This window comes from Danio aesculapii, chromosome 3 (genome assembly GCF_903798145.1).
Source record: "Danio aesculapii chromosome 3, fDanAes4.1, whole genome shotgun sequence".
In the NCBI taxonomy this organism is placed as follows: Eukaryota; Metazoa; Chordata; class Actinopteri; order Cypriniformes; family Danionidae; genus Danio; species Danio aesculapii.
In genome coordinates this window covers 7,201,711-7,228,071 of record NC_079437.1, presented here as the reverse complement: position 1 = coordinate 7,228,071, position 26,361 = coordinate 7,201,711, and the positions used below count along the sequence as shown (strand labels likewise).

The following is a 26,361-nucleotide window of genomic DNA, read 5'->3' as shown; positions in this document are numbered from 1 at the left end:
ATTTAATCTAAATGATTCATGGCGTTTCTTTAATCCAAACAAAACAGAATTTACATGGTCCAATAAAAGCAAGTCATTGCAATCTAGGATTGATTTTTTTTTTATTTCTTCTTCAGCCCTACCAATTGTAAACGAGTCATTACATATATTTGCTCCTTTAACTGATCACAAACTGGTTAAATTACAATTGCTCTGTAATACAGATAACAACTCTAAACTGAGAGGTTATTGGAAGTTTAATAACTCATTACTTAAAGATAAATTGTTCAATGATAAAATAAAAGAGCTTTTTTTCAGATATTTTTTCTGAATTACCTAATAACAATTGTAAAAGTAAATGGGAATATTTCAAATATAAAGCTAGACAAATAGCAATTAAAAGAAGTAAAGACCTTAAAAAAAAAACAAAAAAAAAACATTCAAAATCTTTTAGATAAAGTAAATTCACTATTCCAAAAAAAGTTGACCCCTAATGAAAATTTAGATAATGCTTATAATCTAATAATCAAGATAATCTAGTAATTAGATAATGCTTTCTTAGACCTAGCTAAAGGTTTTTTAATCAGATCAAGAGCTAAATGGCTTGAAGAGGGTGAAACTAACTCAAGTTATTTTTTTGCACAAGAGAAAAGAAATTATGAAAGAAAGTCGCTTACTGCTCTTAATATCGAGGGCTCAACCTGTACAAATCCTTGTAAAATCTCATCTTTCGTGTCAGCGTTTTATAAAAATCTTTACTCATCGAAGTTTGATGCTCATAAATGCGAAGAATTTTTTCACATGACTGATGAAGATTTTGCCAAATTTTGTGATGATGATTTAACTAAAAAGGAAATACAAATTGCTCTATTCTCAATGAAAAAAAAATAAATCCCCTGGCATTGATGGGTTCTCTGTAGAATTTTATACGCACTTCTGGTACTGTCACGGATTAGCCAGGCTCTTCCACCAGTATCACGCAACGAGCACCTTCACCTGAGTATTAACCATGCACAGCTGCACCCAATCACTCAAACTCACTATGTAAGCACACACCTCACCTCACTCATTGTCCGGTCTCATTCCAACGAAGCGGACTCTTAGTGAACACCTCCTGGTTATCACTACCCTTCGATCTCAGCATTTGGACTTACCCATACTCTGTTTCCTTCCAGTCTGTCCAGTGTTCCCGGTGTCCTGTCAGAGTTGTGTGTGTCGTCAGTCTGTCTTCCCCGCAAGCCCTCTGGTGTGTGCATTCGGTCTTCCTCAGTGTCTGTCATCCATCCTGCCACAGAGGATCATCAGTTCCACCGAACTCCAGTCACTCCTCATAAATTATCCTTATATGCTCCACTGTTGGAATAAACATCATTAAATACTTACTCACCTTGTTTGTCCGTCTGCTTCCCTAACAGGTACTTAATACAAGACATATTATTAATGCTGTATAATGAATGTATTACTGAAAAAGAAATGACAACTACTATGAAACAAGGAATCATATTGATAATTCCAAAACCAGAAAAGGACTCACTTTTATTCGACAATTGGAGACCCATTACATTATTAACGGTAGATTTCAAGATATTAGCATTGGTATTTTCTAACAGATTAAAAACTAAATTAATTCTTATGATTACAGAATCTCAGTCTGGCTTCTTAAATGGTAGATATATTAGTAACAATATAAGATTGGTCTTGGATCTAATTGATTATGCAGATTTTATTAAATCTAAAGCTATAACTTTTTTTCTTGATTTCTACAAAGCGTTTGATACAATAGAACATAAATTTCTTTTCCACTCTCTCAAAAAATTATTGGAGATTATTAATCTCCACTGCTGTATGGATATCTGTTATGTTAATGTACAAAATAAACCTGATTTAACGTCCACAAACTGCGATTGAAGCATCTTCCTTTATAATTGTTCTGACACACGGCTGTGCTGATGAAGTGAATCGCTGTAATTCATGACACACATGCTCTAATTTAAAACATGTTAAACATGTGAAACTCATTCTTGATCACATTTGATGATGATTGATGATCACAGAGAGCTGAACAGATCTTTTATTCCCGGCTGCTTTGCGCTCGTCCTCTCTTGTTGATATGATTATACACGTGACTACCGGGACATGTTAATACGCGCAGCTGTCAATCAATTTGGTGGGCGGGGGGACCGCACTCCTACGTTAAGTTGCGGTCGATCTGAACACCGCTCCAATTGGTCCACCATTTTTATGTTGTTAAATTGAAAAAAAAAAAGCACTGGGTGTGTTTATATCAGCCCAATATGACAGTTTATACACCATACATGCACATATGTCTGTCCAAACAGCTTGAAAAGTAGATTTTTTACCATAGGTGCCCTTTAAAGAGTCTCTGATGCTGGTAATATACAAGCATAGTTCAGTGATCAATGCCTTAAAATTTGGTTGCTTATTAGTTAATTTACATTTATGAATGCACAATTTTGTTAACAATAAAAGTAAATTAAATAAAAACAATTTTCCTCTTGATAAGGATAGACAGTAAAGCCAAAAAGTACATTTTCCCACAATATAAAAGAGGTTTTGAACACTGAAAATTGTTAATAATCTTTTGCAGCTCTTCCTTTTGACTGAGTATGTACAATGCCAAAATAAGTGTAAAAGCGTCTCCTCGTATTCATTACAGAAATACAATTTACATCAATTCCACTTTTACATTTCTGTAAATAATGTTTTGCTGGATAAAATCTGTGGAGAAGTTTAGAGGATATTTCTTTAATTTTGTTTCTAACCTGATATTTCTGTGGTAACAGCCACACTTTCTTCAGCAAGTCAAGTCACCCTTTAATAAAGACATCCAATAAAACTTTATATAAGGAACAGTAGTGATTTCTGTTTGGAAAAGAGTTGGAAAAGCTCTATTATTACTCTTGGTATTTACTGTAAAACAAGTTTTGCCAAGATAAGATTTAGTCAAATCAAAAGACAATGGCATATTTGGCAATGGCAATACTGTGGCAATAATGGCAATGGCAATACTGTGGCATATCACTTGAAAGGAAGGACATTCATTCCGTCCTATTAATTTCACCCATGATTTCCTCTGTCCTTTGTCTTTTCGTGGAAATTGAGGTAAGGATGTTGTTTTTTTTAAGCTGGAGCAGCCGAGAACACTGCAATAACAGCGACGAGACGACTCTGCCATTCTATCTCACTCTGTTCCATTGGAACCGGATGTTGTGATACGCCGTTTCGCTTACCGGAACTAGGAAGTGTGAAAAAGACCTATTTCAATAATCTTAAACTGTTTTTAAAATGTTGCAGATAAAATGTTTCAGCTTTGTTCAAATGTCTTATTGCTTGAACATTCTTCAAAGAACATTCCACATGTCACATCTCAATGATGTTCTTAAAACATTTCTCTAATATGACTGTGAGAATGTTTTTACTTTGGTTATATGAAACATTGTGAAAATGTTTTCTAAGAGAACATTGCATAATCTGGTCTCTTACCAACATTTTCAAAACATTGCTAAAATGTTCTTGTTCATTGTTTTGGGAAAAACATTTTTAAAATATTCCTTGGATATTACATTGAAATGTCTTCTTTAAAACATTAACACAACCTGTAGGGAATGTTAGCCAAAGTTGAGAGAACGTTCCCTTCTAGCTGGGCCGCAGCATTTGAGAGAACAGGCTTAAACATTATACATTTTCTTTGACATTACATTTGCAATTACAAAAAAACGTGCCCTTTTGGACTTAAACCCAGCAAATATTTATGCATCCAATTTACAACCAGCTTCTAGTTTCTAATTAGTTTAGCATAAATAGTTTAACCATGAAAATAAATAGTTGCTACTATTAGTAATGTTGTTAAATGCATTTAAACCATTTAACTTATAAGTCAAAGGGTTGTTGGACAATGAAAATGGTTAAGTAATCATGTTTAATACAGTCATGTGACTAAAGTAGTTAGTTTCTAACATAAAAGCTTCTCACTTCATTTGTTTGTCTCTTGGCTTTGTGGTATAGTATTCAACGTTTATATAATATGGACAAGATAATTATTAAGAATGACGTAACATACCAGTCTTCCATAGAACTATCGCTTAAGCTTTCATTTTTGTGTTCCCCTGAAGATAAGGGTTGCCATTGCACAGTGGAAGCTGGCAACCGACAGTGAATACAGAAGTATTGGCCATCTTTTTGGTGTCAGTAGAATGACTGTGTATCAGTGTGTGCAGGAGTTCTGCGACTCTCCATGCGAATTATTGATTCAAGAGCAGAAATGTTTTCCTGACCAGCAAAAACTTGAAGAATTGGCAACTTACTTTGACAATCAATGGGAACTTCCCCACACATACCCATTATAGGAGGAGTATCACTGCAATTATTTTGATTGAAGCGCCTCATAGACAGGGACGAGGAGGTTTTAGACATATAAATACACACAAGTACTATTAAAACAATACATTAGGGTTTGTAAAACACACAAGGAAGTCTAACAATCCATTCAAATATAATTTGCAGATGTGTTTTATTTATATCAGATACACATAGAGAAAGTAACTATGAAGTTTAATCTATTCGCTACAATCCAACTCGCTCTTTAAGATCTCAAAACTCAAGGCTTCTTGTAGTACATTAAACAGCAAAGTCGAGTAAAGGAGGTCGAGCCTTCTCATTTATAGCTCCTAAACTCTGGAATAGCCTTCCTGATAACGTCCGAGGCTCAGACACACTCTCCCAATTCAAAACTAGATTAAAGACCTATCTGTTCAGTAAAGCATACACTCAGTGCATCACTTAGCTGTGTGATACAGGAATGTGCTCCACACAGGTTTCTGCATCTCGTTTATATACACTATGAACATCAGCTACGGTAATTATTCTCTTTATTCTCTATTTCCACCTGGGGATACTCATCGCGAGCCCCTCAAACCTCGCAGCACCACTAATGTGATCCAGGACCAGCGACAAGATGATCCAGAGGTTTCCATGTCCTGGACCAGGCCGTATCCAGCTGCTGTGGTGGTCATGGAGAGGTGGAGAACATGAGACTGATTCCTGTGACCAGAGATGTATAGTAACGAAGTAGATCTACTTCACTACTGTACTAAAAGGCAGTATCTGTACTTTACTGGAGTATTGTTTTTTTCTCCTACTTCCACTTTTACTTCAGTACATATTTTCGATGAGTTTAATACTTTTACTCCGATAGATTTTTTATGAGCTGCATCGTTACTCGTTACTAGAGGTGTCAAAATGGTCGATATCGGTTCAGTAATAGATCATAACGTGTTATTACGTACTGACGTCATTTATCTCCTATGTGCGGTGTCGCAATACTATGGCGAAGGACGGAGGCGCGAGGGCGAGTGAAGGCGGCACAGCACACGAGCCGATATTTCACTACTACAGAGAAATGTTGTGAGACTCCATCTCTGCCTCTCTCACTTTGGACATTTGACCCGCTGGCCTGTTTGTGAGGTAACTGTTCATCTCCTCTTGGCTGTTAAAGCGATACTTGTGGATCCAGACCTGGGCGTGTATGAGGTGCAAGTTTTCTCCACTGTGTCTGTTATAGATTACCTGTGATAACCGCGTATTATACATACATAGACTGTAACCGCGGCTGTTCTTCCTGCCATCAGTGAACAACGCTTTCATTTCTAAAGCCGATAGCAGCCCTTTCTGTTGAGAAGGTGAAGACAATAACTAATCAAAGGGGTGTAAGACCTCGCCTGTCAGCGTTAAAAAGCAGGCGGGAGAATATTTACATTAGTTTATTTGCTATAAATGCTCATGCTGTCTTCTGTGCATGAGTTTTGTTTGATACATTCAGAAAGAGTGTTTTCTTTGAGCGGGTCAAATTAAGATTACAGTTCACATATATTACTGCTGTGTTAAAGGACACAATTTTATTACAAGTAACCATTTAACTGTTACACCAAGAAAAAAACCAATAGAATTTTTTTTATTTATTGCATTTCTTAACTCCTAATGTCGCTAGTTAACACAATCAATACATTTTCCCCCAACACATCCCATAATTTCTAAAATATCAGCCTCTACCAAATGGTTGAGATGTTGGTGTATGGTAAAAGTACCAGAATGAATAAATATACTATAAAAATATGAAGTTTAAGACCAATTTAATTAAAACATAATCAAAATGAAACATTTTTGAATACTAAATCATAGCCATAAGCCATAAAATATTTCAGATTTTCATTTAACACAGTAATATACACGTTTTCTTTTTGTTACAATAAAATCAAAATCAAGTGAATTAGAACGTTCGTTTACAGCGTTTACAACCAGTAAATTGTGCTCTGAAAATGGGTTTCAATAGTGTTTTGAGTGGATTATGGACTGTTTTTGTGACACACAACTTTAAAAGGTGTGTGTTAAAGCTGTTATAATCTGTCAGATCTGTGGATCAAGCGTGAGAGAAAAACAGTATTGTAAGTCATGTTTCTTTTCGTTCAGCTTAATGACGTGCCCCCAAAAAGAGATTTAAAATAAACAAAACAATATGATGTCTTTTGACTGCATTCTTTAATAACTACATTACACAATACTTGTACTTTTACTTTCAGTACTTGAGTAGTAAATTTAGAAATAAACTACTTGCAATACTTCAGTACAAAAAATGGTGAATACTTTAGTACTTCCACTTAAGTATGGTGCTTAAAGAGCACTTTTACTTCTACTCAAGTAAAAATACAAGTACTCTATCAAAAAGTGACTTAAGTCTGGGTCTCTAGTACTTTATACATCTCTGCCTGTGACACTCCAGGGACAGACGAGTCTTCGCTGATGTCAACTTCTCCAGCGTCTAGACTGCAGCTCTGCACAAGACATTTGGCCAGCGGAGAAATTAAAATGGTCGTGCCCAACTGAGCCTGGTTTCTCTCAAGGTTTTGTTTTCTTCACTTCCGCCAATTAGTGAAGTTTTTCCCTCTCCGCTGTCGCCACTGGCTTGCATGGTTCAGGATCTGTAGAGCTGCGCATCGTTGGATTTGCTCTTCAGTGTTTGGACTCTCAGTAGTGATTATTAAACCACACTGAACTGAGCTCAACTGAACTGAACTTAAACACTACAAACTGAACTACACTGTTCCTATTTACTGTGACCTTTTATGTGAAGCTGCTTTGACACAATCTACATTGTATAAGCGCTATACAAATAAAGGGGAATTGAATTGAATTATTATTATTATTATTATAACAGCTCAGAGATATTCAAGGAGCAACATGTTTGTGCACTTTCTAAAGAGTGTAGTTCTGTTTTTGAATAAAGGGTTTGGAAATAAATGCTTTTCTGTATTTTTTTTCATTCATTGATTAATCGTAAAAATAATCGACAGATTAATAGATTGTTAAAAATAATCGTTAGTTGCAGCGCTAGTAAAAAAGGTAATTTATTATTTTCTTGGATAGTTAATGATGTGCTGTTCTAAGTGCAGTCTGGAATAAAAAGCCCCCAAATTTTTCATCCTGTGTCTGCTGTCATTACACATTAAATGCCAAGGCTGCATATATACAGCTGCTCTCTGAGGATTTTAAGTATTTCTTTTATCCTCATTTGTAAGTCATGATTGGTTACATCAAATGAATGGCTGAACTCACAAGGGGTCACTGTCTAAGTATCTGTGTAACAATCATAACGAATAAAAAAAAACATCAGAAATGAGTGTTAGTGTGATTAAGCTTTTATGAATTTATTATTATTATTATTATTAATAGTAATAGCCAGGGTAAAAATCCAAAGTCATGTTAGGGTATCTATATTACAAACTTTAGTTTAGACACAAGGTGAAACCAGTACAATTTTATTCAGATGTATTGTAAGGAATTAGTCTTAAATTTAAAACAATCTTTTCAATGAGATTTAACCCAATATCGATTTGATTATCTAGATTTGGCTATCGATTAGATCAATATAATTATCAGGTCTAGCAAGGAAGGAGCAATTTTTTTTTTATGAAAGCCCAGAAGAGTTATGAACAAAAAGTCAAATGGGTCACACGTTATTTTGATGGTCCCCTCACTGATAGTCTCTTGAGTTAAAGTAATTTACAAGTTCATATCTATTTACTCTCATCTGGATAGTATCTGTAGATTGTTTATGTTTTTTTAATGTTCTTAGGCCATGTCTAAACATTAGGCATGTAGTGATTCACCGGTTATGTCGATTGAAAATTCATTAAAATATGTGACAATTCAAACTGGTAGAAATGTTAAATGAATCAGGAATCATGTTTTGAACAGAGGGGGCACTATGTTTACAGGCGCAAACTTGCTTTACATCACATCAGTGGCGAGCAAGAGGCAAGGCGGCAGAGTAAAATGACAGCAGTGAAGTGCGCTAGACAAACACAAACTGTGTGTAAATACTGCAAAATGACAGCACAGCACAGTGAAAAACTACTGTCACAGACATCTGTGCGCAAAAAAACTATAAATAGACCAAATCATGCGGACCGGATGATTTGCAGCTCCGCTTGCTCAGACAAACGCTGACTTTACGGAGATCACACATCAGCGTTTTCATAGCGAAAGATGTTTTAGAGACTGAGAGAGCTGTGCTGTTACAGAACCAGCTATTACATTATTTTTACCCTCTCCTTTTCAAATTAGTTTATGCATATGTTTATCATTTGCTTATTATATCATATATTATAATCTGTTTTTTATGCCAGTGGTCAGTCCCCTGGAGCAGAGGGTCTATTAACCACCTCTGTACTAACTGCTCTCTAGTTTAGGACAGGCTTTTCTCTCCACACCAACAATCTCAGTCCCCAGTGAGTTTGTTCATCAGCAGGGGACATTGTGAATGTGCAAATACCTCAGCTTATGCCAGAAAAGATTTGCCGATATATTTATATTTTTTTATGTAAATTTCCAGCACAGTCACAGTTTTAGTGTTTATATTAAAGAGACATCTTTAGTTTGTATTATTCACTTTTTTATTAGGATTTTATTTTAAAATTCACATTTAGTTATTGCAGAAAAGGTTTTAGTTTGTAAAAAGAATTGTGCAGCATTTAAGAAAAAAACAAAATAGCTCTTATTAACCTTAAATTTGTCTAAAATAATTTTGTACACCTTTTTTAAAATATATTTTCAAGAGTGCTCTACTATTTGTTGCATTTAAGTTAGCTTTTACTTAACAATGAATTTACTTTAAGCTTATGTATATTCATCTGGTCATCTGTTGTCACATTAGGCCATAATGAAGTGAAAATCTTTATATATGGTTTAAGATACTTTAAATGGATGTTGTATTGATACTTATAGGCAGCTGAATGTGCATAAATACAGACTGCTAACAAAGGCTGTAGTTGTATAAAGTGTAGTTGGATGCAGACTAATACACTTTTGAACGTCTAGAACCTAAACTAGTAATACATTGATAACACTTTACTGATCACAATTTATTAGATGTTTGTATGTTGTAGACCTTGCCTAAGAACATTAAAAACTTAAGAACTTGTAAGTTAACTTATGGTCAGCAGGTCCATAACTTATGGTCTTTAAGAGACCATCAAAATAAAGTGTGACCATAAAAGTTTTAAAAAAATAGATATACTTTGGTCATATTAAAAAAAACCCTGAGAAACGTTAAAAAACGTTAAAAAAGCCATGAGAAAAGGTTGTATATGCTTTTAAAGAAATCAGCAATCTTAGTAAAAAATGACCAAAATCCATTACTTTCATCTTTCTCATTTTTCTCTCCGTCTTGTCTTTCTTTCTCATTTTTCTCTCCGTCTTGTGTTTCTTTCTCATTTTTCTCTCCGTCTTGTCTTTCTTTCTCATTTTTCTCCTCATACTCTGCTCTGACTTTCTCCGTTGCTTCCTTTCTCACTCTCTCCATCTCATCTTGTCTTTGTTTTTCCTTTTGTTGTTTTCTCTCCTCTTCCTTTCTCAGTCTCTCCTCTTCTTCCTCTCGTCTGAATCTCTGAGCGTCTTCATACATCTGGTTACTGTAGTGTGCTCCTCCATTCTGCTCTATCATTGAGTCAATCTTCTGCAGTAGCTCCTCCACCTGCTGTCTGTTATTCACATCTCTGTTGTTGAACAGCTGATATCTGCCTCCACACTGCTGGACTAGAGATCTTAATCTACAGTTCTCCTCTATCAGCTTCTCTACAGACTCTCCATCCAGCAGATCTCCATGAGTAAAGAGAATGATGGAGTATTTCAACACTTCTTCACCAAACATCAGCTCAATCTTCTGAGCAATCTGCTGCTCATGTTCAGTGAATCTCATGTTCACAGGAAACACAATGAGGAAAGCGTGAGGTCCAGGCCTGGAGATATACACACTTCTGGCGATCTCCATCATTAACTCTTCAGGATTCATCTTTGTGTCAAATAATCCAGGAGTGTCGCCTACAGACACAGATCTGCCTGAAACTGTGGCCTGAGCTGCTGAACATTCACTGGTTACTGAATTCATGCTCATCACAGATGTGAACTCTTTCTGTCCCAGGATTATGTTTCCAGCTGCACTTTTACCAACACCAGATTTACCCAGAAGAACAATCCGTCTGGAGGGGAGACCAGAGACACGAGAGACTGGCTCAATATCTTCTGGTGTTTTTCTCTTTAGTAGATTTAGTTTATCGGCACCAACTGAAAAAAAAACAGAAAAAAATAAACAGGAACCAATTTTTAAACTTCAGCAAATAAGTTTTGTTAAAGTGTAAAGAATATTTTAAGTCAGCATAACCAGAAGTTGCTGAGACTTTTATTTCCGTATGTTGATGTACTTTCAACAGAAACTGTATATTGAGTAACGGGTAGGGCTTTCTTTTGCACATAATTTCCTCATAGTAAAGTGACAGTAAGGGAGTAGAGGCTAAGAATATTAAGGCTAAAGCGTCAAACTGACATCAACAGAGAAGGACAGATTTTAAGGAGTTTGAATTAAGATTACCCAAACAAACTATTTTTTTTCAGTGCATTAATTTAAATTAATAAAATTTTCACTTAAATAAAAACATGTGAGCTGACAAAGAAAAAAGTGTACAATTTGATTTCACATGGATATTAATATTATTATAAAGCACTCACCCACTATGTCCAGGTAATTCTTCAGTATTTTTGTAATCAGCATCTTCACTTGTTCACTCGGTCCCTCCTCCTCCTCCATCTTGTTCTTGTTGTTGAACATATGGTATCTGTGCTCATATTTCTGCACGAGTGTCTTCAGTTCTTCAGTCTCCTCTATGAACTCCTGTATTGTCGTGTTTTCTTCCTCCAGTTCGTCTCCTCTGGTGAACAGAATCCAGCTGTTTTTCAGCCGTTCTTCTCCCAGCATCTTCTCAATCTTCTCCACAGTTTTTCTCTCTTCTTCAGTGAATCTGTCAGCTCTGATGACCAGCAGAAACACACACAGACCTGATGCACATTTCTGGAGGACTTTTTTATTGATCATCTGCTGAATCTCTTCATCACTCAGCTTTGTGTCAAACAATCCTGGAGTGTCATAAACAGTGACTGGTAGTTCACAGAATGTTCCAGACTCCACAGTGACATCTCGTGTGACTGATTTGGCACTTTTCTTGAAGATAAAGGCTTGTCGACCCAGGATTGTGTTTCCAGTTGAACTTTTTCCAGCTCCTGTTTTTCCCAGCAGGACCACATTTAACTCAAAATTATTTTCAGTCATTTTCCGTGTGTCTAGCCTAAAATTTAAAAGATGCAAAGAAAAAAGTAAAAGTTACTAATAATTATTTAGCTGAGTTGAGCTGAGCATTTCCTTTCTGTTGTAAATATACATTTAAGGCACAGTGATGAGAGCCTGGTGTTCTTTAAAAGCTTTGACAGTTGTGAAATAAAAGCACTCACAGCTGAGTTTTTAGAAAAGTGCTTGGGTTTCTGCAGCGCAAAAACATGCTTCGGTAGACACACTCCCTTATACTCAGCAGTCTACATATTTGTTGACTCACTACAAACATAAGCAGCAAATTTCACAAATTTCAGGGCGGCTCTGAATAAGTTTTTAATCTATTAACTGCAGCTTGATACACAGCCCGCCAGCCTGTACTGGAAGCATCTGTCAGGATGACAGCATGACTGGACACTGTTAACATTATGAGGTGCCTCATAGAATTTAATTAAAACTTCACTTATCAACACATACATAAAACACATGCATATACACCTATAAATTACTTGCACACATATTATTGGATGTTCAAAACAATAATTATGAAACTTGCATATATAAACTTGATGAAATGCATGCACTCACATACGCTTATATGCTTATCTGTGAAAACTCAATCATTGTGTATACACCCACAACAACACATGCACATACATTCACATTTGCTGCATGCAAACACACCTATACAGACTTGTATATACATATAAACTGGATCTATGTGTATACACCTATAAAATCATGGAAATATAGAAAAGTGTTATGCATGCATAGACACCCGCATAACACTTGCATAAACATACAAAATACAGCTCATAAACATGTATAGAATTAGTTGTCAATATAGATACAGTATATAAAAGTGTTTCAAATGTGGGTGTACATGAACTTTTTAGTGTAAAAGCAATATTACTGTAATTTATAAATGTATATGTATGTAGTGGTGTAACGAATTACATATCTCATGGTTAGGGTCACATTATGGTTTTTTAGTCACGGATCGGACCATTTTTCGGATCAGCCAAAAAAGGGAGGAGACAAGTGTAATTTGCTTTGTATTTATTACAGAAACAGCACTGCAAGACACTTTTGGTTTTAACAAACAGAACTGACAACCTGAAATTTAATTAAAAATGAAATGAAGAAATAATCTCATACATGTGATTTGAATTACGCGTACGCGAGAGGTGATCTCTTTACGGTCGGTACAAATTTATGATTATCTACAAGTTAAAAAAAATGTAGGCTATTAAAATCTGTGGGTTATGTGTGTTTCGAACAGTGGGTTGTGATCCGTACAGAGCACAGATCAACCATGATCCGTTACACACCTACTTACATGCGTTTTATTTATTCGTTGATAAGCAAAGTTTGGTTTGAATCCTATGTGGTGTCTCATAACCCAATTTGCATTCTTACACACTTGTGAAAAGATGGCTCATGAAGTCGTTACTTAACAATGCATAGAAATTGATCTGGCTTTGACTTTGCCGTGACTTCCATTTTTAAAATTAGAGTCCCACATACATAGTAAGTTTCATATAAGCTTAGATAAAGTAAACATAAATCTCCAACAACACATTTTGATGTCTGGTGTCAAAATGTAATCTCAGAGTAGTAACAAAACAGATGTGAGCAGTCCTGTAGACGTTCATCTCTGATGCAAATGACAATGATATTTGCACTGTAAACGTACTCACAGCTTCTCTAGCAGCTAAAAATATGGCACAAAAAAATAAAATAAAATTCCACGATCACAGTCCGGTCTCACGCCTTCACACACAAGTGTCTTTATACCATATGATTTTGTTAGCTCACATTGCTAGTTATGCGGTAAACAATTCATTTGCGCATGTCATTTCTGCAAATTGTTTGCCCTTCTAATCTTTCACTGAAATCTGATGCACTTGCTGTTTGTTTCACTTAAATTGTCAGATTACGTATAACATAGGAATTGGTTGTGGCTAACATATTTAATCACGCTGCTCCAGCTGTCAGTTTTTCCAACAAGCAGAAATGGTTAGCAGGAGGAGTCTGTTAGGTTGTACAAACACTCCCCAAACCCTTTTCCCCATCTTTCTGAATAAAATTCCTACTTTACTACATCCAATCAGTGTGCAGTAAAAAAAGCAAGTCACGCCCACCGTTGTGTCATTTCATATTCATATTGGGAACTGCGTCACAGTTAGCAAAAAAAAAAAAAAAATAGCGATCACAGCTTCCGGTTTATGCGGACTTCAACGTTGACTAACTCCTTCGGAGCATTAACCTACTGTATTTCACAAATATGGCAATTGATTGCCATTGATTAGTTTCCCATATCAATCATTATTTCATTATTGTGTACTGTGTGTTTTGGTACTCAAATTAAATTGGGCCGCATGGAGAGGAGAAGAACCGTTCTTTCCCTGGTGGAGGGCCGGGCCTCACCTCTGTGAATGAATGTAGCGATCCGAAAAAGAGCAGCTTTTCCTCCCTCTGGGTGTGGAAGCCCAGTTGCTGCCAGTAAGGGACGTGCTGCTTCCAGCTCTCAACTTTAGTGCACTTCGCCACAGGCTTTGAGGACACCAGAGAATGAGCTACTTTCTCGCACCTCCAGCCTCTCCATGTAGGAGTCCATCTCTTATTTTCAGCTCTTTCTTGGGACACTCTGCTTCCCAGGGTGAGCACTCCCCATCCCGAATCTGCCCCTTCGCAGTTATGTCAGCGATCGTACGATGCTGCTCGTTCGGACTTTGTCAGCCTGGTTAGCGCTGCTCAGCCTGTCATAGTAGCTCACGACTCAGACTCAGCTATGCGTTTCAATTTGCTGTTGGCTTCCTGAATTCATGGGTGTGTATTTAGGTGGTCATCGCTATGCCACCCCTGTCTAATGTGAGAAGATGGTTATCTTCCTGGCGAAGGATTCAATCGAGCTGGTCCCTCCAGCTGAGATGAAGTGTGGGTTCACGCCCCCAATTCAGGTACTCAGAGAACGGTGGTTATACCAATCCTATCTGCACGTTTTGATCTGTCATCTGTTCAGGATGCCGATCAAGATGCTCATGCAGAAACACATCCCCCAGTGCGTCCGTCCATGGGATTGGTTGCAGCTATAGACCTGAAGGAAGCTCACTCCATGTCTCGCTGTCTCTCCCTTTTTATATTGTGTTTTTTCTGATGTGCAACAGGGACCAAGCATGGCAGTGAACAGTCCTCCCCTTCAGGCTCTCCCTGTTTCCATGCATGAAGAATGCCCTGTGCCTTTTTGGTGCACGAGCATCTGCATTTTTTAATTGTTCAAAGACCTGAAAAGACAAACCAGTTAATGAATTAGTTATGCACAGGGACCTGGTGCTCCGGCACCTCAGCCTGTTCGGGTTTCGTTCAACCAAGAATGAGCAAGCTCACCCCGGGCAGAGCTTCTCTTGTCTCGGGTTGGAGCTGGACATGGTCTCCATCACAGTGTGCTTTACTAAGAGCGTGCTGTGCTAGTGCTGCCCTGTAATTCGGCAGTTACAGTGGTTTCATTGATGTTATTCAGAGGCTCCTGAGGCATATACAATTTGTAGCTGCTATCACACCGCTCAAATTGTTCTTATGAGACCACATCAGCACTGGCTTCACGATCGGGTCCCCAGATGGCCATGTCGCGCGGAGATACATCAGGTGTCCATCACCATATTGTGTCACCGCACCTTCAGTCCCTGGATGGACCTTGCCTTTTATGGGCCTGGTGCCCTTAGAACAAGTGCCCAGTCATGCTGTCATTCTGACAGATGCTTTCAGTACGGGTTGGCGGACTGTGTGTATCATGCATGCAGATACAGGTTCGTAAACCAGCCTTCGGTTGTGTTGACATTTCAATTGCCTGGATCTTTTGGCAGTGTTTCTTGCTCTCTGCCGGTCCCTACTGGTACAGGAGGGGAAACATGTGTTGGTTAGGACGGTCAGCAAGCTGCGATAGCGTACATAAACCGTTTAGGTGATGTGCACTACTGCCGCATGTCTCAGCTCATTCGCCATCTGCTTCTCCAGAGTCATGCGGCTAAATAGCTGTGCACCATTCATATCCCGTACGACCTCTACCGTGCCAGATTACATGCTCTCACGGCAGTTACGTCTCCGGGAGAATGGAGACTCCACCCCGGCAAGGTCCAGCTGTTATGGGCACACTTCAGAGAAGCCCAGGTCATCCTGCTGCTTCTCCCGAGCGGCCCTTTGCTAGCTGCTTTCCCTGCTCTGCACTAATGCGCTGGCTCTCAGCTGGCCTCGGCTTTACACAATATGCATTTTTTTCCCCAGTGAGCCTGTGCACACAGACTCTGTGCATGGTCGGGGAGACGAGGAGCGGGTCTTGCTTTTTGTGCCTCCTTGGTTTCCGGACTCAGACTCCTTGTGAAGACCCTCCCTGATGAATTCCCCAGAAGAAGCACTTTCTTTTTCTGGGACAGGCACCCTCTGACACCGGTGCAGGGTTCTGGAACCTCCATGGATGGTTTCTAGACAGAACGTGGAGGACTTAGATGACCTATCAGTCGATGGTTAACACTATTACTCAGGCTAGAGCACCCTGGAAAGGCAAGCCTATGTCCTGTAGTAGAGTCTATTTGTTGTGTGGAGCTCTTCTCTCTGAGAAGAACCCCGGACATGCCAGATGAGTGTTGCGTTTTCTTCCTTCAAGATAGCTGGAGCGCAGGCTGTCACCCTCCACACTGAAGGTTTGGCATGCTGCCATGGCCTCTCTCTGTGGGGTGACAGATGATAGTGCGCTAGGAAAGCATAACATCATCAGCCAGTTCCTCACAGGCAGTTAGTGTGAGATGGTTATTTCCATCCTCACCCCCCTCTCTTGCCCTCTTGGGATCCCTCTAGCCCCAGCAGTTATGGTTAGATCTGTTGAGCCACTCGATTCAGTATCTATAAGCTGGTTATGTGCGGTACCCCATGGCGACCCCATATGCTTATTCAGACACAAAGTGTTCCCCCTGACCAGGCGGACCCGTGTCTTCCCTACCCACTAACCAGCTTAACATATGTAGCACTCGCCCTCCATAGGACTAGTCCATATGTTCTTATTGCCATCAAGCCTCCCCTCTTGAGTAGCAGGTGGCATCCGCAGTGTTCTCCTACATTGGGGACTGGCACACCTTCCCAACGTACTGTCATATTTCTTTTAATCCCTAGTCTATATTAGTTTGGTAAAAGCACATTTACAACCCCTGATCTAAATGTTCTAATTATTCCCATGTAATGGTAATTAACGGGGCTGCTGGAAGGTTGTGCTCTTGTTAATGCTTGTGTGCTCCCGCTATGCTTGGCAAACTTTAGCGATATGGGCTTAGCTGCTTTGGCATTTTCCATACAGTCTCCCATATTACCAGACACACGTTGTAGTTCCTATGAATGGGAACGTTCTGCTTACGTATGTAACCCACCTTCTCCAAATAGGAAAAGAAGATGTGTGTCTCCACTGCCACAGCAGCTGAGTCTCCAGCTGTTAGCTGAGTGATCGGCTCGTCAGCATGCAAAAACTCTAATGCTCACTTCTCAGCCACCAGCTGATATATCCCACTAATGTCTAATCGGTGACAGCTGTGGTGCTAAGCTCCGCCAATTCATTTGGCATTCATTGGCCCGTTTTCTTACTTTTCAGAGTGGTTGGTCATCTGGCATACTTCCATAGTCTGTTACCAGACACACGTTGTAGTTCCCTATAGGGGGTACATGGGATACATACGCAACCAGGACATTTCAGGTGTCATTTTGTCCCATTCTTCCTGCAAACAAGTCTTAAGGTGGGCAATAGTGCGCTTCAAAATGTGCCACACATTCTCCATTGGACACAGGTCGGGACTGCATGCACGCCAGTTAAGCACCTGCATCTTCTTCCTCGGAAGCAGAACTCTGTAATGTGTGCAGAATGTGGTTTTGCACTGTCTAGTTTAAATATTCATGGGCGTCCCTGGAAAAGAAGGCGGCAGATTGTGCTCCAAAATCTCACTGTGCTTTTCAACATTAATGCTGCATCACAGAAGTGCAAGTTACCTTTGCCAAGGACACTGACACGACCCCATACCATGACAGACCCTGACTTTTGGACTTGTTGCTGGAAACAGTCTGTTTGATCTTCTTCTTCTTTGACAAACGGCATCCATCGCAGAGAAGTAGACGATGCTTCTGGACGCTTAACATAGGGGTTTCCATTTGGCACAATACAGTTTTTACTGCTTAGCTTAGGCTTGCAACCTTGTCCTTTATGCCCCTGTCACAACTTTTGTTGCAAAATGTGTTGCAAGAAACAAGTGTTCATTTTGAAAAATAAAAATCACGAGGAACACATTAAACCATGTGTGTTGTATTGTCTGCAATGAAATACAAATCAAAGTAAATGTAGAAATCACTACTTTTTATTTGCGTTTTCCATACTGTCTGTAGGAAAGTCCTATAACAGGGTTGCAGTTCTTATGAGTACCCACTAGATGGCGCACCTCTCTAATTTGACAGACATTTGCCACTTTCACTTTAAGAGCAAGCACGTGGCACAAATAACATGTGGGGCATGGTGAGACTGCAAAAGATCTATCCTGTGTGCGTTCATGCCAAGAAAACCACACACACCCACAAACACACACATCCCCTCTGTACCTATACCAATAACAGGTGACCTGTACTAATATACCCATCATTAAAGCTTTTGTTGGATGAAACTCTCCAAGCCCTTTACTCTCTTACCGGAGTCTCCAGTTTTCAAGGACTATCAGAACAATCCAGAGGTTTCACCTCTACAAATGGTCCTTCGAGCCGGATGATAGTAACCTTGAAGACAACATGCAATGCGAGCAGGAGGTCACAACCTTGTACTTGTGCGACCTTGTACTCAGCGGGAGAGACATCCACCAGCCTACTTGGGTGATTATGATGTTGGGTATCAACCAAGCCAGTTTCCAGCTTCCAGTGCAGGGGACAGTAGTACAATGCCAGCAGCTGCCATTGCATCTGCACATTCATCTGCAAACTCACGTCAAAACCAAGCTAGGACAAAGACCACCAGAAGCAGTGTACCCAGCTGGACGACAGCTTCGCAACTGACAGAGCTACAGGCAGCTATTGTAGAGGAAAAGTTAAAGAGCATAGAGCTTGCAGAGATGCAGAGGCAGATGGTGGAGGAGAGCAAAGCTGAGGAGCAGTGCGAGTTCCAGGATCAACAAGCACACTTTGCATTATATGAGAGAAAAGAATTACTCAGAGAGCAGCAGAGGAGAAGTCATCAGTTAGATGAAGAGGCTCGTGCAGCACACAAGACCAAAGAACTGATCACCAAACAGCTTGAGAGACAGCGTCACATTAAGCAGAAAGAGATGGAGCTGGAGAAAGCATGTCTTGTTGCATCACTTCTCAGAGAATCAGAGACTGAAAATGCAACTGCTGTTTCACAAATTGGAAGTGAACTTGACCCAGAGCAGGTACAGACTGATATCATATATCATATATGCATCATATATGTCTCCAGATTCAACAGCGACCAGATATGCTCAGCCACCTCACCAGTCAATTCCAGTACCGTCTCAGCCCCAAAATCAGTCACAAAATCCTGTTAGGCAACAGCAGTTTAGTTCACAGCCATTACCCAGGCTAAATGTTCAATTCAATTCAATTCAATTCACCTTTATTTGTATAGCGCTTATACAATGTAGATTGTGTCAAAGCAGCTTCACATAAAAGGTCACAGTAAATAGGAACAGTGTAGTTCAGTTTGTAGTGTTTAAGTTCAGTTCAGTTTAGCTCAGTTCAGTGTGGTTTAATAATCACTACTGAGAGTCCAAATACTGAAGAGCAAATCCAACGATGCGCAGCTCTACAGATCCTGAACCATGCAAGCCAGTGGCGACAGCGGAGAGGGAAAAAAAACTTCACTAAAGGCGGAAGTGAAGAAAAAAAAACCTTGAGAGAAACCAGGCTCAGTTGGGCACAACCATTTTAATTTCTCCGCTGGCCAAACGTCTTGTGCAGAGCTGCAGTCTCAGTGGCGGAGGCTGGAAGCTGGCCTCAGCGAAGACTCGTCTGTCTCTGGAGCGTCACAGGAATCAGTCTCATGTTCTCCACTCCTCCATGACCATCACAGTAGCTGCTCAGGATTCGGCCAGGTCCAGGATATAAAAAACCTTGGGATCATCTCGTCGTTGGTCTTGGATCGAATCAGTGACTCTGCATAGTCTGAGGGCCTCGGGAAGAGTATGCCCAGGTGGAAATGGAGAATAAAGAAAATAATTAGCGTAGCTGATGTTCACAGTGTATATCAACAAGATGCATAACCTGTGTGGAAGCCCCCAAGTGTTCCCTGTGTACAGCCACCAGCCCCAGCCAATGTTATGGACATGCTAATCGCCAATTCATATGGTATACCTAAACCAGCTCTGCCTACATTTGAGAGTGGTTGGGAGTCAGACTTTGCCCTATTAAAAATGGCATTAGATAGTCTCATAGGTGGCCACGCTCATCTCACAGAGCAGTTTAAATACCAGGTACTTCTAGACAGAATAAGACTACCCAGTGCATACATATTAGCACAAGCCTATATGCATGATCCTACACCGTACACTTCTGCATTTGCAAGCCCTCCAAGACAAATATGGGCAACCCCGTCATGGGCAACTTGTACAAAGTGAACTTGGGTAAATTTGGAACTCTCCACCAGTTAGAGTAGGGGTTGCTGATGACTTTGATAACTTTGCTCTTGCAGTACATGCAGTTGTAGGCATGCTTCGTACTTTAGAAGGGGAGAATGGGTATGAACTAAAATGTGGCTCACACGTGGACAGACTTTTAGTCAAATTGCTGGCTAACTATCGAGACGAGTTTGTTGAACATTGTCTCAGTCGTGGTATACTGGTCACAGGGACAGATAAAACATACACTCTTCATGACTTTGCCTGTGATTTTAGCTGAAGCCATGCTGCTAAGCGCATTTCAAGTAGAGCTGTTGACATGTTTCAAGAACAGATGAAGCCTCAAAGGAAAGGGAAGAGTAGCCACACATCATCTTCTGTGTACTACAACATAAGTAGCAGTCATGATAAATTGCCCCTTACCACTCCGCCATGTCGTACCTTTCCACAAAAGCCTAGAGACAAACCTAAAGCTTACTGTCCATACTGTAATACCCGTGAGCATTATCTCAGTTTGTGTTCCAAATTTTGAGAACTGTTCGACATGAGGTTGTTCACCTGAAGGGGTCATCTGTTTTATTTGAAATTTCACCCGCTGACAATCAGAATCAGAAATCAGAATCAGAAAGAGCTTTATTGCCAGGTATGTTCACACATACGAGGAATTTGTTTTTGTGACAGAGCTTCTACAGTGCAACAGGATTACAGAGACAGGACAAAAAACAGATAATAAATATATTTAAAAAAAATAGAAGTAAGCAGTGAGTGCAAATATACAGATTGACAAGTGTATGTACGTGTTTATTACTATATACAACGTTATAAGTGCAGCTGTTATGTGCAAATTGGCATGTAAAGTGTGTTTTTAATTAAATAGCTCTGCACACCGAACTATTCGGCGTAGTCTTTGGAGGTCATAATTAGTAGCTGAGCTAAACCAGACAGTTATTAATGTGCAGATGACTGATTCAATGATGGAGGTGTAGAACTGTTTCAGCAGCTCCTTTGGGAGTTTAAACTTCCTCAGCTGACGAAGAAAGTACAGCCTCTGTTGAGCTTTTTTGACAATGGAGTCAATGTGAGCAGAGCATAATGCAGTCCCATATTTACTGCATCATCCACAGACCTGTTTGCTCTGTAGGCAAACTGAAGAGAGTCCAGTGAGGGTTTAGTGATGTCCTTCAGGTGGGCCAGCACCAGTTTTTCAAAGGACTTCATGACCACAGATGTTAGTGCCACCGGTCTGTAGTCATTTAGTCCTGTAAGTTTGGGTTTCTTTGGGATGGGGATGATGGTGGGGCGTTTGAGGCAGGAGGGAACTTCACACAGCTCCAGTGATCTGTTGAAGATCAGGGTGAAGATGGGGGCCAGTTGGTCAGCACAGGATTTTAAACAGGCTGGTGTTATAAAATCTGGGCCTGGTGCTTTTTTCCTCTTCTGTTTCCGGAAGACCTGGCGCACCTCCTCTTCGTTAAACTGTAGGGCAGGTATGAGGGAGGCAGGGGGTGGTGGAGGTGTTAATGGTGGCGTGAAGAGCAGTTCAGAGTGGGTGTGGGGGGTTTTCTCAAACCGGCAGTAAAACTCATTCAGGTCGTTTGCAAGTCGTTCATTGTCTACAGTGCTGGGGGATGGTGTCTTGTAGTTTGTGATGTTTTTCAGACTTTTCCACACAGATGCTGAGTCGCTGGAAGAGAACTGACTCCTTAGTTTCTTAGAATAGTTCCTTTTTGCGACTCTGATCTCCTTTTCCAGTGTGTATTTGGCCTGCTTATACAAGGCCCTATCCCCATTCCTGTAAGCAACCTCCTTGGCCTGACGTAGCTGTCTGAGTTTTACAGTGAACCATGGTTTGTCATTGTTGTATGTGAGTTGAGTCCTGGTAGGAATGCACACGTCTTCACAGAAACTGATATAAGATGTTACAGTCTCTGTGAGCTCATCCAGATCGTTTGCAACAGCTTCAAAAACACTCCAGTCAGTGAGGTGGAAACAGGCTTGTAGATCCCGCTCTGTTTCGTTAGTCCATCGTTTCACAGATCTTAATACAGGTTTGGCTGTTTTCAGTTTCTGCCTGTAGGTTGGAATGAGATGAATCAAACAATGGTCAGAGTGTCCCAAAGCTGCTCGTTGGACGGAGCGGTACGCATCCTTTATTGTAGTATAGCAGTGATCCAGTATATTTCTGTCTCTTGTGGGACATGTAACATGCTGTCTATATTTTGGCAATTCACAGGACAGTTTTGCTTTGTTAAAGTCCCCGAGAATGATTAAAACAGAGTCCGGGTGTAGTTGCTCTAGCACCGTGATCTGATCAGCTAGTTTCTGTATCGCCAGACTCGCGTGCGCGAGCGGAGGAATGTAAACACTGACGAGGATGAACGAGCAGAACTCGCGCGGGGAGTAAAAAGGCTTGCAGTTAATAAACAGTGCTTCGAGATCTGGACAGCACATCTTCTTTAAAACTGTTACATCTGTACACCACCTTTCATTGATGTAAAAGCACGTCCCGCCACCGCGTGATTTCCGCGTTGATTCTTCGTCGCGATCCGCTCTGAACAGCTGATAGCCCGATAGGTGAAGCGCGTTGTCCTGTATGGTGTTGTTCAGCCAGGTTTCCGTGAAACACAGAGCAGCTGAATGCAGAAAATCCCTGTTTGTCTGAGAGAGCAGAATGAGTTCGTCTATTTTGTTGGGTAGAGAGCGGATATTTGCCAGATGGATGCTAGGCAACGCGGTCCGAAATCCGCGCTGTCTGAGTTTCACAAGCGCGCCTGCACGCTTTCCTCGTCTGCGCGCTTGAAAGCGTTTGAGTAGCACCGCGGCTTCTCCGACTACAATGTCCAACAGAACATCAGATACATCCAGGTATGGAAAATATTTGGTGGTGTATCTGCCCGAATGTCCAACAATTCGTCTCTGGTGAAACTAATTGTAGGAATATGACTCGAGACAGGACAAACTAACAAAAACACAAACACTACTGCAGAGCACGACACGGAGGCGGCCATCGTCATCGGCGCCATCTTGGATAATCCTAGACAAAAATACAAGATCCATTATGCCTTTACTGCTGATGAATTGGGTTTCTCAGAGCATACTTACCCAGTGAAAGTACTGATGAAAAAGTACAGGCATTTGCGAGGGTTACCAATACTAGAAATTGATAGTGTGTGGCCTGTGCTACTGATCGGTTCCGACTTTCCACATTTGCTCATTCCCACTCAGCCTGTGCATATGGCCCATCTGGTGGACCTGTAGCAATTTGCATCCCGCTTGGCTGGACACTCCAAGGTCCTGCCAGCTTGATGCATGTTCCTAGCGAGGAGCAGCAGTGTCTCTTCACTGCAGTGGGACCTACCCACTTAGAGTTACAGAGACATGTGGAGAAATTGTGGCAGATTGACACTTTGCCTAATATCAGTAAGAAAGGAGCCACACGATCCAAGCTAGATCAGCAAGCACTTGAATGGCTTGAGCAGCACACTGTAAGGGTGAATGTAAATGGCACAATGAGATATGCTACACCACTTCTCAGGCGGAAAAACAGTCCTTGTCTAAAAGCACTCAAATTGGCTTGTCTTTCACTACTTCGAAGTACAGAGCGAAGAATCATTAATGACCCTAAGCAAACCCTGAGGTTCCACCTCTACAAATGTGGGCACCATTAAACCTTTTAAAACTTTGTCTCTTCATCACTAAGAATCTCTTTATTTGAAATTGCCATGACACAGTAGATGGCACCATTTTCCTACCAAATTACGGCACATTATGTTATCGCTCATGAATGAAATTTAAATGTTCTTTAAAGTTATCCAGCATATGTTTTACACAGCAGGTTCCCTTCCAGCTGCAATCCATAATTGGGAAACACCCATACACTCTCATTCACACACATATATTATGGACAATTTAGTTAACCCAATTGCCAATAGCGCACTCCACACAGAAATGCTAACTGACCCAGCTGAGGCTTGAACTAGCGACCTTCTTGCTGTGAGGCGACAGCACTACCCAGTGTGCCACCATTTAAATTATCATTTTGTAATAAAAAAACAAACAAAAAAAACGTATACCATAATGTGTCGCATTCAACTGAGTTTTAATAGATTTACTCCTTTAAACCCACACGAAAAATGTTTCAAGAAGTACTTATACAGTATAATAAAATGTACTACTACTAATAAGTATTTACAACTCTTTGTTAATGAATGAAACTACATTCTATAATTAAAAACAAACAATGATGATAAACTAATATTTACGTTATTACTAACAGTTGCTACAGTTTAGTAAAATATTTATTATGTTAGTTTATTTGTTTGTATCCCTATATTTGTTGCAACTACAATTACCACAAATGAATTCGAGTACTTTAACATGGTTCAAAAACAATATATTACTTACTAGTAATTACTATAGTATTTAATGTGGGAAAACAAACAATTAGTCAAATAATATTATTATATAATATATATGCATTATAAATGAAACCTGTCCCATTTGTTGATTATATATCTCTGAAAAATGTTTCCACAAAGCCAGCGAATGGGTAGTATCTGCTCTTTTGACTCTGTCAATAAATTTTGACTGATAGAAAACTGAACTGTTCAGTCTATTATAATGAATGCCTGAATTGGTGACACCAAAAGGGCCATGTCATTGTTCAATGGTTGTTGTGTTTTTATTATTTAATGTCTACTCTACACCTATTCCAACTGTATCCCCTACAGTAATAAAAAAAACATAATTTATTGTTGTACATCGTACTGTATTGATGAGGGAGGCCTGAGATGATGTTAATAACGTTTACAGCCGTCATTAATCGTTGGATTTGCTCTTCAATATTTGGACTCTCAGTAGTGATTATTAAACCACACTCAACAGAACTGAACTGAACTTAAACACTACAAACTGAACTACACTGTTCCTATTTACTGTGACCTTTTATGTGAAGCTGCTTTGACACAATCTACATTGTATAAGCGCTATACAAATAAAGGTGAATTGAATTGAATTAACCCTATATGGTTCGCCTCTGCCTAGATCGTTGTCAGGTATTGTGGGTCTGCAGCTGGATATTATTGCACACAGCCGCCTACTCTGCTGTAGGCTACTCTCAACCGAGGATGTGAAATCAGCAGTTGTCAGGCAGAATTTCTACTGATACGTTGTGAGTTATGGAACTGAAGTGAAGAGTAAACAACAACCCTCTATACACTCTCAAAAAAAAGGTTGTTTATTGACTGGTTCCATGAAGATTTCACATCAAAATAACATCACACAAATGGCTCTTTACATGTGGAAATTTTGTAAACATCTTAAAATGTTTTAAATGTTCGTCACGCTAAAAAAAGAAAGAAAGCAGAGCTCCTTGAAGTGTTAATTAGAAGTGTTTATTTCACCCCTCTGTCTTTTAACAAGGTACTTGCTTAGTAGCCATAGATGATGCTAATGTTGCTGTATTAAAATCATTTAAGCTCTATGACCTTAGGTAATGTTAGATAATATTCGGTAAGCAAATGTTAGTAGATGATCATAGTCAAAAAGTCCAACTGTTGTAAATGACACATTTCCTTTTGATACATTTAGGAATCTCGAGTTAAATGTGATTATAGAACAAAACGGCACAAATAATCTGTGATCGTGTTTTTGACAATTTAATAAGTATTGTTGTACAGAGTTCAGTTCTCTATCAGAGTCCATAAGTTCATTAAATTATTATTTCACAACTTTATGATAAAGGTTATTGTGGTGCAGTAATTAACCTTACCTTTACGAGAAGGAATATCGAAATACAGTTGTGTATTACAGATGACTTTGCGAAGGTTTCAACAGTAAATTTCTGCTTTCGATTTTAAACTACACTCTTATTTAGCCACTTTGGGAAGGCAGAACCAAAGCTGTTTCAGACAGCTGACATCTTAAAGGGGAAAGGTGGGGGGGGGGGGGGGGGGGGGGGGGGCGGTATTAAATATTAAAGTCACCATTTTAGTTTGACAAGGTTAAAGACAAGCAGGGTTGATGGAGAACATACAGTATGTGTGTTTTATATACACACAT

At 39.7% G+C, this 26,361-nt stretch overlaps 1 protein-coding gene across 1 annotated transcript; it reads right to left on the bottom strand.

The window, feature by feature from the left end:
- Positions 1-5,965: 5,965 nt before the first annotated feature.
- LOC130220770 (GTPase IMAP family member 9-like) lies at positions 5,966-26,189 on the bottom strand. The gene is made up of 3 exons (XM_056453007.1): positions 26,072-26,189; positions 11,059-11,672; positions 5,966-10,617 (listed from the first exon to the last, which is right to left on the bottom strand). The coding sequence occupies exons 2-3, from the start codon at positions 11,654-11,656 to the stop codon at positions 9,614-9,616; spliced, it is 1,602 nt and encodes a 533-aa protein (XP_056308982.1). The 5' UTR covers positions 11,657-11,672; positions 26,072-26,189; the 3' UTR covers positions 5,966-9,613.
- Between the last annotated feature and the right edge of the window lie 172 nt (positions 26,190-26,361).